At 37.1% G+C, this 18,732-nt stretch overlaps 1 protein-coding gene across 7 annotated transcripts in view; it reads left to right on the forward strand.

The window, feature by feature from the left end:
- The window catches only part of IFT88 (intraflagellar transport 88), a 159,352-nt gene that overhangs the window by 34,191 nt on the left and 106,429 nt on the right, over positions 1–18,732 (forward strand). For all 7 annotated transcript variants that reach the window (XR_012126315.1, XM_073224637.1, XM_073224712.1 and 4 more), the window contains 2 exons: positions 161–231; positions 5,723–5,809. Coding sequence is in view for 6 of the 7 variants with exons in the window: in XM_073224637.1 (XP_073080738.1) it covers positions 161–231; positions 5,723–5,809 (158 nt within the window). In the remaining variant the exon portion in view is untranslated. The remainder of the gene's footprint in view (positions 1–160; positions 232–5,722; positions 5,810–18,732) is intronic.

The following is an 18,732-nucleotide window of genomic DNA, read 5'->3' on the forward strand; positions in this document are numbered from 1 at the left end:
AATAAGAATAAAAGCTCTACTTTATGTATAAGGAAAATAGTTTAGAAAGATAAATTACTCTTCATTTATACAACTAGTTAACAGTGACGTTGATTAGAAATCCAAATGCTTGGTGTTTGCTTCTGAATTACTCTTTTTTTTTCTAACTTTATTTTCTCAGGATGATCCACACACTAACTTAGTGATTGAAGCTATAAAAAATGATCATCTAAGGCAATTGGAACATGAAAGGTAATATTTATTTTAATAATTAAAACTTAAAATGTTCTCATTTTTATAAAAGAGCTAAATGTTTATTCTGATTATTTCTTTCAAAACTTGTTATTTCAATATACTTCTTGAAGAGTGCTGTTTCACCATTTCTATTCTTCACTGAATTCTCTTTTCTCTTTCAAAAGAATCTCAGTCCTCTTGCTGATCCCAGTTATTCTTACTCAGTTACTCTTGCTATTTCTTCATAATTATCTTTCCCTATGCATTTGGTGTAGTATTTGAACTTTGTTTATATTACTTCTGTTTTTTAAAGCTATATCTGTATGTATTTTTGTCCAACTTCCCAATTAAATTTCTACTTCCAAAAATAAAGTTCTTCTATTTATTTCATTCAACTCCCTTCTTCCAGTAAGGTACAAAGTCTCTGCCAAGTGTGGTCTTAAAGTGCCAATATTTATTGTATATTCAACAGGTATATTAGGTATATATCATATAATATAGGGCCCTTAATTTTTTTAACTGTGGTAAAAGCTTACCATCTTAACCATGGTGTATAATTCTCCATGGTTCAGTAATGTTAAATGCATCCAGTCTCCATAACTCTTGATCTCCCCATACTACACTCTGTACCCATTGAAGAACATTTCTCCAGCCTCTCCTCTCCCCAGTCTCTGGCATCTACTATTCTACTTTCTGTCTCTATTATCTCATGTAAGTAGAATCATGGTATTTGTGACTGGCTTATTTCATTTAGCATAATGTCCTCAAGGACAGGATTTCCTCCATTTTAAGACAGTAATATTCCACTGTATGGATGGAGAGCCTTAATCTTTAGGAATTGGTTTAATATTAAAATAAAACATTCTGGGAAGATGGCAGAGTAGAGAAAGCCTGAATCCACCTTCTACCACCTACACACCAATTCTACCCTACATAGAGAGAATCTCACCCTGAAGAAGATCGAAGACTGAAGTGAACACTTTCTATACAACAAGGAACAGAAAAATCAAATTTAAAAAAGCCCAAAATGGCAAGAGAAGAAGAGACATGGTAACTGTGGGAACCCCAACCCAGCACAGCCACTGGCAGAGGGGAGAGAGAGGGATATGGCTGGGACAGTCAGGCATGGACTCCCTGCCCTGAGGTGCAGGAACAAAGCCTGTGGCTTAGGTTTGAAATGCAACTAGACCGTAAGTGAAAAACCTAATTTTCAGAACTAAACAACCATCACTTGGCAAGGAAACCATTAGAGGCAATACAGGATTGGAGGAACCAACCAGAGCCATTTTTTGACTCCTGCACATCTTAGTGGAGCTGAGAGCAGGATTTGGGAGTGATCCAGCAGTCTGTCTTATTGCCTGCTTTTATCTACTGGCCCAGAAGTTCCCCAGCTCACAGGGAGAATGCACAAATCTGTGGGCTGGTGCCACCAGGGCAGCTTCCCAGAGCAAGTGGGGAATGTGCGTGTCGAGCCTTACCCCAAGTCACCATTGGAAGGATGCTGACACAAGAATTCCCCAGAGCAGCCTGAAGCACACACACATAGTGCCTCATCCCAGACACCAACAGGACCACAGAGTTCTGACACAGGAATTCCCAGGAGTAGCCCAGAGTGTGCAGGGGTCACAGGGAAGCATGTATACACATGGTGCCTTATTCCAGCCACCAGCAGAGTCCATGAGCACCTGTGTGGGAATTCTTGGGAGGAGTCCAGAAGGCTCAGGAACTGAAGGGGAACATGCACAGAGCCTGACTCCATGCTGTCAACAAGACCTGGTGGGCACCCAACCCAGGAATTCCCTGGAGTGATTCCAGTCAGCCCAGAGTGCACATTGCATTCAGGTGAGGAGGCACAGGGGATTGAGCAGGTGCCACTGGGAGTTACCTGGAGTGTGTCCCTGATCTGCTGCTGGCCCAACACCCTTACCCTGCCAGCACAGAACTCAACAGGTATCCACCCAAGACAGGCCCCTGGGACCATACCCTGGGAGTTCAGCACCAGGAAAACCCTATCTCACAGTTACCTTGGCCTCCAGCTTGACAAAACCATGAGGCACATGCAGTCTACACAGGGGATTCTCTTACACAAGGCCTGTCCTTCAAGACTGGGAGAGTGAGCTTTTCCAATTAATTTGTAGAACTAAGCACAAAAAGACATACACAATGGAGACAGAAGAATACACTTAAAATGACAGAACAAGAAAAAATCCAGAGAAAAAGCTAAATGAAACAGTTAACCAATCTACCTGATAGAGTTTAAAGCAATCGTTGTAAAGATCCTCACTAGACTTGAGAAAACAATACAGAGCTCAAAGTGAACCTCAACAAAGAGACATCTAAAAAAGAACCAGTCATTGGATTAAAGATGGCAGCGTGAGAGGAGAGACAGAGGCCTCCTCCTAAAACTGGATACAATTAGAAAATATAGTTGGTGCAACTAATCCTGAGAGAGCAACAGGAAAGAGGACGGCGCCAGACTGCATACACCTGGAGAGAAGAGCATTCCTCACGGAACAGGGTAATGTACCAGAGCTGTGGCTCTGTGGGACCCGAGCTCCTCCCCCACCCCAGCTCACCGGCGGAAGGAAGAGAAACGGAGCAGGGAGGGAGTGGAAGGCTTGGGACTGCATAATACCTAGCTCCGGAGATCTGCTCTGGGAGCACAAACCTATATTTCATGGTGCTTTCATCATACTCTTTATGATTATGGGGTTGGAAAGCTGAGACAGGCGGAGTTCCTGGGGAAACTGGGATTCTGGCTGCTTGTGGAAAGCAGGGATCCATATCTGGCTGCTCTGAGACAAAAGCTTATACCTGTGTGCCCGGCCCACTGGTTCAGGCAGTGGAGACAGGCACAGCAGCCGGGAGGTGGGGAACAGCTCTCTCCTCCCCCCAGGCACCAATACCGCTCCCCCGCGACCCCTGACATTGCTTCAGGGGCTGAGCAACTCCAGAATAGAGCTTCTGGACACTAGAGGGCACCATATACAAATATGAAATGCCAAAGAAACCTGGTCCAGAGTAAAATTATTAATACAACTCCTGAGAAAGATTTAAATGATATGGACCTCGTAACTCTTCCTAAAAGGGAGTTCAAAATAAAAATCATCAACATGCTAATGGAGGTATGGAAAGACATCCAAGAACTCAGGAATGAATTCAGGTCGGAGATCCAATCATAGAAGAGCAGAATGGAGGGTATTAAAAGCAGGTTGGATACGGTGGAGGAGACAATAAATGAAATAGAAACTAGAGAAGAGGAATACAAAGAAGCTGAGACACAGAGAAAAAAGGATCTCTAAGAATAAAAGAATATTGTGAGAACTGTGTGACCAATCCAAACAGAATAATATTCACATTATAGGGATACCAGAAGAAGAAGAGAGAGAAAGAAAGGGAAAGAAAGTGTCTTTAAGGAGGTAGTTGCTGAAAACTTCCCCAATCTGGGGAAGGAGATACTCTCTCAGGCCATGGAGATCCACAGGTCTCCCAACACAAGGGACCCAAAGAAGACAAACACCAAGACACATAGCAATTAAAATGAAAAAGATCAAGGATAAGGACAGACTGTTAAAAGCAGCCAGAGACAGAAATAAGATCACATACAAAGGAAACAAGAATCCCTCACACCAAGAACGAGGAAGACCTCAAACTGATTGAAAAGAGACAGTCAATTGATGCCAACATTAGATGGCAGAGATGTTAGAATTATTTGACAAATTTTAAAGCAACAGTTATAAAAATGCTTCAACAAACAATTATGATCATGCTGAAAAGAAATAAAAAAAACAGGAACCCTCAGAAGAGAGTCTCAACAAAGAAAAAGAAGATGTAAAGAAGAACCAAGTGGAAATTTAAAACAAAAATACAATAACAAATAAGTTCACTGGATGGGCTCAACAGGAGAATAAAGAAGAGAGAGAAAAGATTCAGTGAATTGGAGGATAGAAAGTGGAAATTATCCAATTTGACCAACAGAGAGAAAATAGATTAAAAAATAAAATGAAAGAGCCTCAGGGACCTTTGGGATTAGAACAAAAGATTTAATTAAATGATAACATTTGTGTCATCAGTGTCTGGGAAGGACAGGAGAGACTGGGCTAAAGAAATTCATGCCAAGATAAATGATGATTAAACTTCTGAGAATTAAAGACAGTCTTCAAAGGAGGCAGAGAAAAACAACACAAAAGGGAGGAGCAATTAAAAGGACAGTGGAAAGAGTCTTAACTCTAAGCTTCAGCTCAAGAAGCTAGAAAAAGAAGAGCAAAATCAACCCAAAGGAATCAGATGGAAAGAAAGAATTAATAACAGAAATCATTAACATTGAAAAGAGATACAATAGAAAACATCAATGAAACACAGAGCCGATTCCTTGAAAAGATTAATAAAATTAACAAACTTCTAACAAAACTGACAAAAAGGAAAGATACAAATTACCAATATCAGGAACAAAATTAGGGGCTATCACTACAGACCCTGCAGACCTCAAAAGCATAATAAGGGAGTCCTACAAACAGTCTTACACACATAAACTTGACAACTTAAACAAAATATACCACTTGCCTGAAAAACACAAACTACCACCACAGCTCACCTAATATGAAATAGATCATTTGACTAATCCTATAAATATTAAGGAAATTGAATTTATAACTTAAAAACTGTCAAAAAAGAAATCTCCAGGCCCATTTGGCTTTAATAGAGTATTCTAGGATATGTTTAAAGAAGAATTAACATCAGTTCTACATAATCTCTCCCAGAAAATAGTTCATTTTATGAAGTTAGTAATAATGCCTTAATACCAGTATAAGACAATGATAGTACCACAAAAAAAAAAAAAGGAAGAAAACTACAGACCTGTATCTTAGGAAAATATATGCAAAATCCTTAAGAAAATATTAACAAAATATAAAAGGAATTAGACACTGTGACCAAGTGGTGTTTATTGTAGGAATGCAAGATTGGTTTGCTATTCTAAAAATAAATTAATATAATACAAGATATTAGTAGAATGAAGGGCAAAACCACATGATCATCTCCATATAAACAAACAAAAAAACTGAGGAGTGGGGGTAGACGAAATCAAATATGCTTTCATGACTAACAAACAAAGTAACTTCAACAAGTGACAGTACAAAGGAAGTTCCTCAGTCTGATCAAGGACATCTATGAAATGCCCACAGTTTGAATGCTTTCATCGGGAACAAGAAGACAAGGATATCCACTCTCACCAATGCTGTCCAAAATTGTGCTGCCAAGTTTTGTTTCTGTACTCTTTCTTTCTTTCTTCAGTTGGTCAGCATGCATTACAGGACAGAATAAAAAGAAAGAACCATTGACCCCAGGTTTCCAACCTGACTTATAAACAGATTTCTAGTGTAGCTGTCCACCATTTTGTAAGTTTTCATGGTATGGTAGCTTTGATAGATTATGTTTACACTTACATTTTAAGAAAAAAATCCAAACTTGTTTTATACCATGTTTCTCAATAAAACTTTGTTTGATACAGGAAAGCCATGGCAGAGAAATACATCATGACAGCTGCAAAACTCATTGCTCCTGTAATTGAAACATCTTTTGCTGTGGGTTATGATTGGTAAGAGAGAAATTCAGTGTAACTGGGTAGATATGGTATTTTCTTTTCATAATTATGTTGCGATTTATTTAAATTTTTATTAGAAAAGTGAATAAAAAATTATGAATATTGATTTTTACTTATCAAGCAAGTAGTACTATATGATGAAGTATATAAGATTAATATAGGCTCTACTAAAAGTTCTAATGTATTTTTCTTGTTGCTTGTGTCATTTCAAAAAATTAAGTATAAGGAATGTGCTACCATTTGATTTGAGGATTCATTTTATGAATTGTAACCTGTGCCCCTCTTTCATTTTACTTTTTTTCCTTATTTTCCCCTTTTTTTACCTTAAGTTTGTCAGTAGTACTAAACTTCCTATCCTCATAGCTCTTGCATCTAAAAAGGCTGTTGTCTCCTGATATAATGTATTTATTAGATAGAAGTGAAGAGTTTTATTAGAGTTGGAAAAATCTTCGATCATTTGTTGAATGAGAGTTGAATTTGTTTCTTACTTCTACCTGGTACAGTTTTCCTTTATAACATCCTTTATAGGTGGCCATTTAATCTTTGCTTGGATTCTAGTATTCATTTGTTTTATTTCTGAACATCTCTAAAATTTAGGAAATTCTTTTTATTGAATCCACATTTGCCTCTCATGAAAGTCTTTTCTGTGATATGAGCAAACAGACTTAGTCTGTGACCTCTACTATATGGTACCTTCCTAGTACTTTTAAAGTTCAAGGTACATGGTTAGAAAATCAAATATGTATAGAAGAGTTAGTCCTAGTTTTCTTTATTTTTATTTTTATTGAGATATAATTGACATATAATGTTATATTCAGGTTAAAACATAATGATTGATATATGTATATATTGCAAAATGTTCACCACAATAAGTCTAGTTAACACCCATCACCATAGGTAGTTGCAAATTTCTTTTCCTTATGATGAAAGCTTTTAAGATTTACTCTCTGAGAAACTTTCAAATATACAAAACAGTATATTGACAGTCACCATGTTGTACCTTACGTACCATGACTTATTTATTTTATAACTGAAAATTTATATCTTTTGACCCCCTCCACCCATTTTGACCACTCCCACACCCCCACCTCTTGCAGCCACCTGTCTCTCTGTAACTATAAGCTGTCATTTTGTTTTTCTAGTTTTCTAATCACTTTTCATATTTCTTCTTGGTAGAAGTAATTTATGCTTTCTTTACCATATCCTTATCATCTTTTAGATTCTTAACTATTCTGTTTATTCCTTGGAATCCATCCTTATTCCTTGAAATCCATTGTCTCCCTGGTTTAATTTGGACTGGTGGCTTCATATGTTCATGGCATCTTGTTTGTACTGTTATTTCGAGTTACCTAGCTTTACTTTTTTGCATTCTTTGCTTCTATTACAGTCTTAGCTTTACTTTTTGCATTCTTTGCTTCTATTACAGTCTTAGGTCGTTCGTGGAGGTCTCCCTCCCAGAGTGTCTCTTTGCTCCAGTATCCTGTAAGCTGTTCCTACCTTGGCCTGGTGTTACCTGTCATCTTGGGATCACCTTTATTGCTTTCCCAGCTTGGATCCTCTTCCTAGTTTAACACTTTCTTGATTTCTTTACCTTCATTTTGTTATGAATTAACCTCCTAAAATCTGTCTGTGCGTGTCTATAAATGTCAAATTGAGTCTTCATTCTTCATTGATCATTTTCTTCATCAGGTATGATATTGTAAGTTGTAATGTATTTTCTTTCAGATTTTTTTTTTACTTATAAACAACAGAAGTTTATTTCTCGCAGTTCTGGAGGCTGGGAAATCCAAGAATCAGATGCTGACAGATTGGTGTCTGGTATCTAGTTCATAGATGGCTGTCTTCTTGCTGTGTCCTCACATGGCAAAAGGACTAGAGAGCTCTATTTTATAAGGGCACTAATCACATTTATAAGGGCTCCACCCTCATGACCTTGTCACCTCCCAAAGGCTCCACCTTCTAAATACCATCGCATTGGAGGTTCAGATTTCAACACATGAACTTGGTGAAGGGGGACACAAGCATTCAGTCCATAACAATGATCCTTTATGTCAAGGCAGTTTGAAAGAGAATTTGGCAATTAGAATAACAGAGCACTAAGATTCCACTTTTATATTTGTACTTGAATATTGATTAAGCTTTATAATCTTAAGTGGAAGTCTCTGGAGGTTTATGTATAGATTGGAAATGTTTTTTATTAAGGTATTATTGATATACAATCTTATGAAGGTTTCACATGAGCAACGTTGTGAATACTACATTCACCCGTATTTTCAAGTCCTTACCACATACCCCATTACAGTCACTGTCCATCAGCTTAGTAAGATGCTGTAGAGTCACTACTTGTCTTCTCTGTGCTATACTGCCTTCCCTGTGACCCCCTATATTATGTTTTCAAATCATAATAGCCCTTTATCCCCTTTCCCCTCCCTACCCTCTTTCCTTTTGGTAACCACTAGTGCCTACTTGGAGTCTGTGAGTCTGCTGCTGTTTTGTTCCTTCAGTTTTTACTTTGTTCTTATACTCCACAAATAAGTGAAATCATTTGGTACTTATCTCTCTCCTCTTGGCTTAGTTCACTGAGCATAATACCGTCTAGCTCCATCCATGTTGCTGCAAGAAGGATTTGTTTTCTTCTTACAGCTGAATAGTATTCCATTGTGTAAATGTACCACATATTCTTTATCCATTCATCTACTGATGGACACTTAGGTTGCTTCCATTTCTTGGCTATTGTAAATAATGCTGCAATAAACATAGGGGTGCATATATCTTTTTGAATCAGTGATCTTGTTTTCTTTGGGTAAATTCCTAGGAGTGGACTAACTGGGCCAAATGATATTTCTCTTTTTAGTGTTTTGAGAGACCTTCATTTGCTTTCCACAATGGCTGAACTAATTTACGTTCCCACCAGCAGTGTAGGAGGGTTCCCTTTTCTCCACATCCTTGCCAGCATTTGTTGTTCTTAGTCTTTTCAATGTTGGCCATCCTAACTGGTGTGAGGAGATATCTCATTGTGGTTTTAATTTGCATTTCCCTGATGACTAGCAATATAGAGCATCTTTTCATGTGCCTGTTGGCCATCTGAATTTCTTCTTTGGAGAAGTGTCTGTTCAGATCCTCTGCCCATTTTTTAATTGGGTTATTTGCTTTTTGTTTGTTGAGGCATGTGAGCTCAATATATTTTGTATGTTAACCCCTTGTCGGATATGTCATTTACAAATATATTCTCCCATACTGTAGGATGCCTTTTTGTTCTAGTGATGGTGTCCTTTGCTGTACAGAAGCTTTTTAGTTTGATATAGTCCCATTTGTTCAGTTTTTATTTTGTTTCCTTGCTCGAGGAGATGTGTTCATGAAAACTTGCTCATGTTTATATGCAAGAGATTTTTGTTTATGTTTTCTTCAAAGAGTTTTATGGTTTCATGATTTACATTCAGGTCTTTGATCCATTTCAAGTTTACCTTTGTGTGTATGGAATTAGACAGTAATCCAGTTTCATTCACTTACATGTAGCTGTCCAGTTTTGTCAACACCAGTTGTTGAAGACACTGTCATTTCCCCATTGTGTATCCATGGCTCCATTATTCTATATTAATTGGCCATATATGTGTGGGTTTATATCTGGGCTCTCTGTTCTGTTCCACTGATCTGTGGGTCTATTCTTATGCCAGTACCAAATTATTTTTATTACTGTGGCATTGTAGTAGAGCTTGAGATTGGGAAATGTAATTCTTCCCTGCTTTATTCTTCCTTCTCAGAAATTCTTTGGCTATTCGGGGACTTTTGTGGTTCCATATAAATTTTAGAACTATTTGTTCTAGTTTCTTGAAGAATGCTGTTGGTATTTTGATAGGGAGTGCATTGAATCTGTAGATTGCTTTAGGCAGGATGGCCATTTTGACAATATTAATTCTTCCTGTCAATGAGCATGGGATGTATTTCCATGTATTGGTGTCTTCTTTAAATTCTCTCATGAGTATCTTGTATTTTTCAGTGTATAGGTCTTTCACCTCCTTGATTAGGTTTATTCCTAGGTATTTTATTCTTTTTGATGGACCTGTAAATGGAATTGTTTTCCTGATTTCTCTTTCTGCTAGTTCATTGTTAGTATATAGTAATGCCTCCGATTTCTGTGTATTAATTTTGTATCCTGCAACTTTGCTGAATTTTTAGTTCAAGTAGTTTTGGAGTGAATTCTTTAGGTTTTTTATATACAAATTCATGTCATCTGCAAACAGTGACAGTTTGACTTCTCCCTTACCAATCTGGGTGCTTTTTATTTCTTTGTGTTGTCTGATTGATGTGGCTAGGACCTCCAGTACTATGTTGAATAGAAGTGGGGAGAGTGGGAATCCTTGTCTTGTTCCTGATCTTAGAGGAAAAGCTTTCAGCTTGTTGCTGTTAAGTGATGTTGGCTGTGGGTTTGTCATATGTGGCCTTTATTATGTTGAGGAACTTGCCCTCGATACCCATTTTGTTGAGAGTTTTTATCGTGAATGGATGTTGATTTTTTTCAAATGCTTTTTCTGCATCTGTGAGATGATCATGTTATTTTTGTCCTCCTTTTTGTTGATGTGGCGGATGATGGTGATGGATTTTCAAATATTGTACCATCCTTGCATCCCTGGAATAAATCCCACTTGATCATGATATGTGATCATTTTGATGTATTTTTGAATTTGGTTTGCTAATATTTTGTTGAGGATTTTTGCAGCTATGTTCATCAGGGATATTGGTCTTTAATTTCCTTTTTTTGTGGTGTCTTTGCCTGGTTTTGGTATTAGATTGATGCTGGCTTCATAGAATGAGTTTGGAAGTATTCCCTCCTCTTCTACTTTTTGGAAAACTTTAAGGACGATGGGTCTTAGGTCTTCTCTAAATGTTTGGTAAAATTCAGCGGTAAGCTATCAGGTCCAGGGATTTTGTTCTTATGTAGTTTTTTATTTACCAATTCAATTTCATTGCTGTTAATTGGTCTGTTCAGATTTTCTGTTTCTTCCTGGGTCAGTCTGGGAAGGTTGTATTTTTCTAGAAAGTTATCCATTGTTTCTAGATTATCCAATTTGTTAGCATGTAATTCTTCATAGTATTTTCTAATAATTCTTTGTATTTTTGCGGTGTCTGTAGTGATTTTTCCTTTACCATTTCTGATTCTGTTTATGTGTTTAGACCCTTTTTTTCTTGTTAAGCCTAAGAATGTATCTATTTTGTTTATTTTCTCATAGAACCAGCTCCTGCTTTCACTGATTCTTTCTATTGTTTTATTCTCAATTTTATTTATTTCCTCTCTGATCTGTATTATGTCCCCCCTGACTTTTGTCCTCATTTATTTATTCTTTTTTTAGTTTCATTAATTGTGAGTTTAGGCTGTTCATTTTGAGATTTTTCTTTTTCTTGAGATCACCCTTTATTCCCATATACCTCCCTCTTAGAACTGCTTTTTCAGCGTCCCACAGAACTTGGAGTGTTGAGCTGTTATTTTCATTTGTCCTCCTATATTGCTTGATGTCTGTTCTAATTTAGTCATTGATCCATTGATTATTTAAGAGCATGTTGTTAGGCCTCCATGTGTTTGTAGGCTTTTGTTTTCTTTACACAATTTATTTCTAGTTTCATACCTTTGTGGTCTGAGAAGTTGGTTTGTACAATTCCAGTGTTTTTGAATTTGCTGAGAGGCTCTTTTTGTGGCCTAGCATATGATCTATTCTGGAAAATGATCCATGTGCACTTGAGAAGAATGTTTAGTCTGCTGCTTTTGGGTAGAGTGTTCTTTAGGTGTCTGTTAGGTCCATCTGCTCTAATGTGTTGTTTACTGCCTCTGTCTCCTTACTTATTTTCTGTCTGATTGATCTGTCCTGGTTATATCATCCTCATGTTGACTGACCCCTTTATCATTATATAATGTCCTTCTTTGTCTCTTGTTACTTTCTTTGTTTTAAAGTCTAATTTATCTGATAAAAGTACTGCAACTCCTGCTTTTTTCTCCCTGTTATTTGCGTGAAATATCTTTTTCCATCCCTTCACTTTTAGTCTGTGCATGTCTTTGGGTTTGAAGTGAGTCTCTTGTAGGCAGTGTATAGATGGCTCTTGCTTTTTTATCCATTCTGTAACTCTGTGTCTCTTGATTGGTACATTCAATCCATTTACATTTAGGGTGACTATCAATAGACATGTACTTATTGCCATTTCAGGCTTTAGATTCATGGGGTAGCTGATTTACTTTTTTGCATTTTTTGGTGATTAATTGATCTTCCTTTACTGTGCTTTTATTTTTCTGGTGATAGCTATTTAGCCTTAGGAACACTTCCATCTATAGCAGTCGATCCAAAATACACTGTAGAGGTAGTTTGTAGGAGGTAAATTCTGTCAGATTTTGCTTATCTGGAAACTGTTTAATCCCTCCTTCAAATCTAAATGATAATTTTGCTGGGTAGAGTATTCCTCGTTCAAGGCCTTTCTGTTTCATTGCATTAAATATATCATGTAACTCCCTTCTAGCCTGTAAGGTTTCTGCTGAGAAGTCTGATGATAGCCTGATGGGTTTTCCTTTGTATATGATCTTTTCTCTCTCTCTGGGTGCTTTTAATATTCTGTCCTTGTCCTTGATCTTTGCCATTTTAATTATTATATGTCTTGGTGTTGTCTTCCATGGGTCCCTTGTGTTGTGAGATCTGTTTACTTCCATGGCCTGAGAGACTATTTCCTTCCCCAGATTGGCAAAGTTTTCAGTAATTGCCTCCTCAAAGACACTTTCTATCCCTTTTCCTCTTTCTTCTTCTTCTAGTACCCCTATAAAGCAAATATTATTCCATTTGGATTGATCACACAGTTCTCTCAATATTCTTTTATTCTTAGAGATCCTTTTTTCTCTCTGTGCCTAAGCTTCTTTTTATTCCTGTTGACTAATTCCTGTTTCATTTACCATCTCCTCTACTTTATCTAATCTGCTTTTAAATCCCTCCATTGTATGTTTCATATCAGATACTGTGTTTTTCAAAGTTTCTTTATCTTTCTTGAATTTGTCCCTGAGATCTTGAATATTTTTATGTAGCTCTGTGAGCAGATTTATGAATTTTAGTTTGAAATCTTTATCAGGAATACTGGTAATTTCAGTTTCACTGAGCCTCTTTCTGATGATTGAAGGATTTTGGATTGAACAAGGTTCTTCTGCCTTTTCATAATCCTACTAAATAATGTGGAATAAAAGCTTTGTGTAGGAGGCACCCTCTAGTGCCCACAAGTTCTACTCTACGGAACTGCCCAGCACCTGGAGCAATGTCAGGGTTTGCAGATGAGCAATGCCAGTGCCTACTGGGAGGAAAGAGCTCTTTCTGATTCCAGGCCACATTGCTTGCCTCCATTGCCATGGCCAGTAAGCCAAGTAGATAGGGAGCAGACTCGGTGCCCTCCTGTAGCTGCCATTGGTGGGGCTGCCCTCCAGCTGGCTTGGCACAGTGGTAGGAGCAGCAGATTTGTGTGCAGGTGCCAGCTGGATGGAAGGAGCAGCAGGCTGTGTATCACGGTTGGAGCATCAGGGCTACATTGTGAGCCAGGGGATGGAGTGCCTGAAGCTCCTGAAAATTCCCAACCTGCTGGGCTTAGTGAACTGGGATGATTTTTGTCCACCTGTCCTTTCTCCTTAGCAGCAAGCTCTGTGTAATCCTTCCCTCTTTAGCAGCCCTCTAATTGTCAAAGCGCCCACCTCTCTTTTATCCCAGAGCAACTGGTTGTGGTATCCGTTCTCCACAAGCAGCTGGATTCTTAGTATCTCTGGGTATTCTGCCTGTCTTGCTTTCCAACCCCTCTAATCTCCAGAGCACCATGCAATGCTGGTTCGTGCTCCTGGAGTAGATCTCCAGGACTGGGTTTTTAGCAGTCCTGAGCTTTACTCTCTCCCCGCTCTGTTTCTCTTCCTCCTACCAATGAGTTGGGGTGGGGGAAGGGCTGGGGTCCTACTGGATTGTGGCTTTGCTACTTTACCCTTTTCTGTGAGATCTTATCTTTTCCCCAGGTGCAGGCCATCTGTTGCAGTCTTCCTTCTGGTCACTCTTTTAAGATGAGTTGTATTTGCTGTATTTTTGTATTATATGTGGTTTGGGGAGATTTCTACCTCACTTCTCATGCTGCCATCTTTTTCCAGTGATCTTTTAGGTTTTAAAAGCATTTCTTCATTGTTAACTAGGATTGTTGCTGATTAGAAAGATGTCTAATGCTAGTCTCATCCTTGTCATTTGTAGGTGACTTGTGTTTTCTTTCTGGTAATTTTTATAATTTTCTCTTCTGCTTTGTTATTCTGAAATTTTACAATGATGTGCTTAATTGTCTCTTTTTCCTATCTTCCACTTAAGCACTCAGTAGCTCCCTTGATTTGTAGTCTATGTTTTCTTTCAATTTGGGGAAATATTATGTAATTTTTTTTGATAATTTACTTCCTTCTTCTCTAGTTATAAATTTCTCGTAGTTAGATTTCGGACTTTCTTGTCACTTATCTTTCTCTTCTATTTTCTATCTCTAGTTTGTTTTGCTTTCTGGGAGACTTTTTTGCCTTTCTCATCCAACCCTTCCATTTAATTATTTTATTTTACATATTTATTTATTTTTATTTATTTTTTATTTTTATTTTTTTTTGAGAGGGCATCTCTCATATTTATTGATCAAATGGTTGTTAACAACAATAAAATTCAGTATAGGGGGGTCAACGCTCAATGTACAATCATTAATCCATCTCAAGCCTAATTCTCGTCAGTCTCCAATCTTCTGAAGCATAACAAACAAGTTCTTACATGGTGAACGAATTCTTACATAGTGAATAAGTTCTTACATGGTGAACAGTACAAGGGCAGTCATCACAGAAACTTTCGGGTTTGATCACGCATTATGAACTATAAACAATCAGGTCAAATATGAATATTCGTTTGATTTTTATACTTGATTTATATGTTGATCCCACATTTCTCCCTTTATTATTATTATTATTATTTTTATTTTTAATAAAATGCTGAAGTGGTAGGTAGATGCAAGATAAAGGTAGAAAACATAGTTTAGTGCTGTAAGAGGGCAAATGTAGATGATCAGGTGTGTGCCTATGGACTCAGTATTAATCCAGGCTAGACAAGGGCAGCAAAACATCCACGGATGCAGAAGATTTCTCTCAAAGCAGGGGGTGTGAGGTTCTGAGCCTCACCTCTGTTGATCCCCAATTTCTCACCTGATGGCCCCCCTGCGACTGTGCCTGTCTTAGGTTGTTCCTCCCTTGAGGAATCTTACCCGTCTCTGGCTAACCAGTCATCTTCCGGGGCCATACAGGGAAATGTAAAGTTGGTGAGAGAGAAGCCATATTGTTTGCAAAGGTTAGCTTTTTACTTCTTTGCAGATTTATGCCCTGTGGCTTCTATTTTACATATTTATTTTATGTTTCCAAGAACAGTTTCATTTTCTCTGATTGTACCTTTATAATTGTTGAGGATGAGAGGAGCTGTTCACTGCACAGAGATGGAGCAGTCAGTGATTTCTTAGCAGATCTACAACACCCCACTTTCAGCCCACTTCTCAATTCATTCCTTCACACTTGCCATCTCTGAACCACAAGCTCACATGGTTGACTAGGGGCAGTAAACTCTTTCTTCTGTTGCCACTTTATTAGTGTAGCTTTCCTTTCTCTGCTTTGTAAGTCAAATTAGTGTTTATATTTACTTTGGGTAAGTCCTCATATTAATACTATATGAATCTGGATCATATACTAGTTCTATTTTTAATATTTTGAGGTAACTCCACACTGTCTTCCATAGTGGCTGCAGCAATTTACATTACCACCAAAGTATGTGAAGTTTCCCTTTCCTCCACATCCTTACCAATGCTTGTTATTTCTTGTCTCCTTGATATAATAATCTTTCTAACAGGTGTGAGGTAGTATCCCATTATGGTTTTGATTTGCACTACCCTGACCGTTCGTGATGTAGGACATCTTTTCATATACCTGTTGGCCATCTTTATGTCTTTTTTGAAAAAATGTCTATTTGGATTCTATGCCCATTTCTTAATTGGGTGGTTTGTTTTTTGCTCTTGAGTTGTATGAGTTCTTTATGTAATTGAAATATTAATCCCTTATTGGATACATAATTTGAAAATATCTCCTCCCATTCATTACACTGTGTTTTCCTTTTGTTGATGATTTCCTTTCCTTTGCAGAAGCATTTTCATTTGATGTAGGCTTATTGTTTATCTGTGGTTTTGTTTCCCTTGCCTTTGGAGTTAGATCCAAAAGAAAACATCACTAAAACCAAAATCAAGGAGCTTTCTGCTTGTTTTCTTTTAGGATTTTATAGCTCAGGTCTTGCACTCAAGTTTTTAATGCACTTTGAGTTAAACTTTGTGTATGATGAAATACAGTGGTTGAGTTTCAGTCTTTTATATATGGCTGTCCAGTTTTTTCAACACCATTTATTGAAGAGACTGTCCTTTTCCCACTGAATATTCTTGGTTCCCTTGTCAAATTTAGTTGACCCTGTATAAATGGGTTTATTCTGTTCCATTGATCTGTAAGTTATTTTCATTCCAGTACCATACTGTTTTGATTATTATAGCTTTGTAATGAAGTTTGAAATTAGGAAGTGTGATGCCTCCTGCTTTGTTCTTTCTCAGGATTGCTTTGACTATTGAGGGTCTTTTGTGATTCCCAAGGAATTTTAGGATTGTTTTTCCTGTTTTTGTAAAAAATGTCACGGAATTTTGTTAGGGATTGCATTGAATCTGTAGATGGCTTTGGGTGCTATGCACATTTTAACAATATTTATTTTTCTGATCTATGAACATAGGATATCTTTCCATTTATTTGTGCCTTCTTCAACTTCTTTCATTAGTGTCTTAAAATTTTCAGTGTACAAATATTTTACCTCCTTAAATTTATTCCTCAATGTTTTATTATTTTTTATTCTAAGTGGGATTCTTTTATTTCTTTTTTTCAAGGAAAATTATATATTTTAGATTTATCATAGGCTTACATTTGTATATTTCTGTTATAGCATTCATCACAATGTATTTATGATGGCTTTGGTTAGTTGAACTTTTGGGATCTGTGGGTTTATATTTTCTAATACATTTGGAAATATTTTAGTCATTATTTCTTCACTATTTTACTGTTACCACCCACCCCCTCTTAGAATTACAATTACATGTACATTATACTACTTGGTATTGAAATTGTTCCGCAGGCAGCAGAGACTTCATTTACTCCTTTGAAAAGCCTTCCATTTCAGATATTGTACTTTTCAGCTCTATAAATTTTATTTGGTCCTTTTTAATAGTTTCCATTTATCACTTCGTTATGTTCACATTTTCCTTCAATTCCTTGAATATATTTATAATAACTATTTTAAAGTCTCCATCTGCTATTTCCTATTATCTATGATTTCTGAGTTTCTCCTTTTTTTGAGGAATAATTGACATAACATTATGTTAGTTTTAGGTATATATTTGATATTTGTATTATGGCAAAATGGCACTTTAATTATAAAGTCCAGTTAACATTTGTCACCATACACAGTTACACATTTTTTTTTCTTATGATGAGAGTCTCCCTGTGAATAATTTTTCTCCTGGTTAGAAGTCACATTTTCTGGCTTTTTCACATGTCTAATATTTACTTGGTTGGTTGCTGAGTATTGTGGATATTACATTGTTGAATTGTCTGGAATTTGGAGTATTATAAAGAATATTGGTTTTATTCTAGCAGACAGTTAGTTTACTTGAGCATCAGCTGGACCTTTTAAAGTTTGTTTTTAAGTTGTATTAGGTGAGATCTAGAGTGATCTATACTGCAGGGCTTGGTGAGCCCTATTCTTAAAGTCTTGACCTTTCAGAGGTCTCTACTGAAAGCTCCCTGTGTGTCCAGTGAGTTCTTTCCAGTATGGCTGGTCAGAACTTGAGTATCTCCTAGCTTTCTATAGTGTAAGTTGTTGATCTTACAGCTCCATGGTAATTGTTCTGTTTTCTTAATTTCTCTCTCACTTTGTTTCTAGTGTATAGAAAAGCAGTGGGTTTTTCTTTGTTGATTTTATATCCTCCAATTTTACTGAATTTATTATTAGTTCTAACTTTTTTTAAATTTTGGTATCATAAATACACAATCACATGAACAACATTGTGGTTACTAGATTTTCCCCATTATCAAGTCGCCACCACATCTTCTTTATCCATTCATCTGCTGATGGGCACTTAGGCAGCTTCCATTTCTTGGCTATTGTAAATAGTGCTGCAATAAACATAGGGGTACATATGTCTTTTTGAAACTGGGCTCCTGCATTCTTAGGGTAAATTCCTAGAAGTGGGATTCCTGGGTCAAATGGTATTTCTATTTTGAGCTTTTTGAGTAGCCTCGATACTGCTTTCCACAATGGTTGAACTAGTTTACATTCCCACCAGCAGTGTAGGAGGGTTCCCCTTTCTCCACATCCTTGCCAGCATTTGTTGTTCCTAGTCTTTTGGATGTTGGCCATCCAAACTGGTGTGAGTTGATATTTTATTGTGGTTTTAATGTGGATTACCCTGATAATTAGCGATGTGGAGCATCTTTTCATGTGCCTGTTGGCCATCTGAATTTCTTCTATGAAGAAGTGTCTGTTCATATCCTCTGCCCATTTTTTTAATTGGGTTATTATTTTTTTGGGTGTTGAGGCATGTGAGTTCTTTATATATTTTGGATATTAACCCCTTGTCGGATATGTCATTTATGAACATATTCTCCTATACTGTAGGATGCCTTTTTGTTCTAGTGATGGTGTCCTTTGCTGTACAGAGCTCTTAAGCTTCATGTAGTCCCATTTGTTCATTTTTAAAATTTTGTTTCCCTTGCCTGAAGAGATGTGTTCAGGAAAATGTTGCTCATGTTTATAGTCAACAGATTTTTGCCTATGTTT

The sequence above is a fragment of the Manis javanica genome, chromosome 1, assembly GCF_040802235.1.
Source record: "Manis javanica isolate MJ-LG chromosome 1, MJ_LKY, whole genome shotgun sequence".
NCBI lineage: Eukaryota > Metazoa > Chordata > Mammalia > Pholidota > Manidae > Manis > Manis javanica.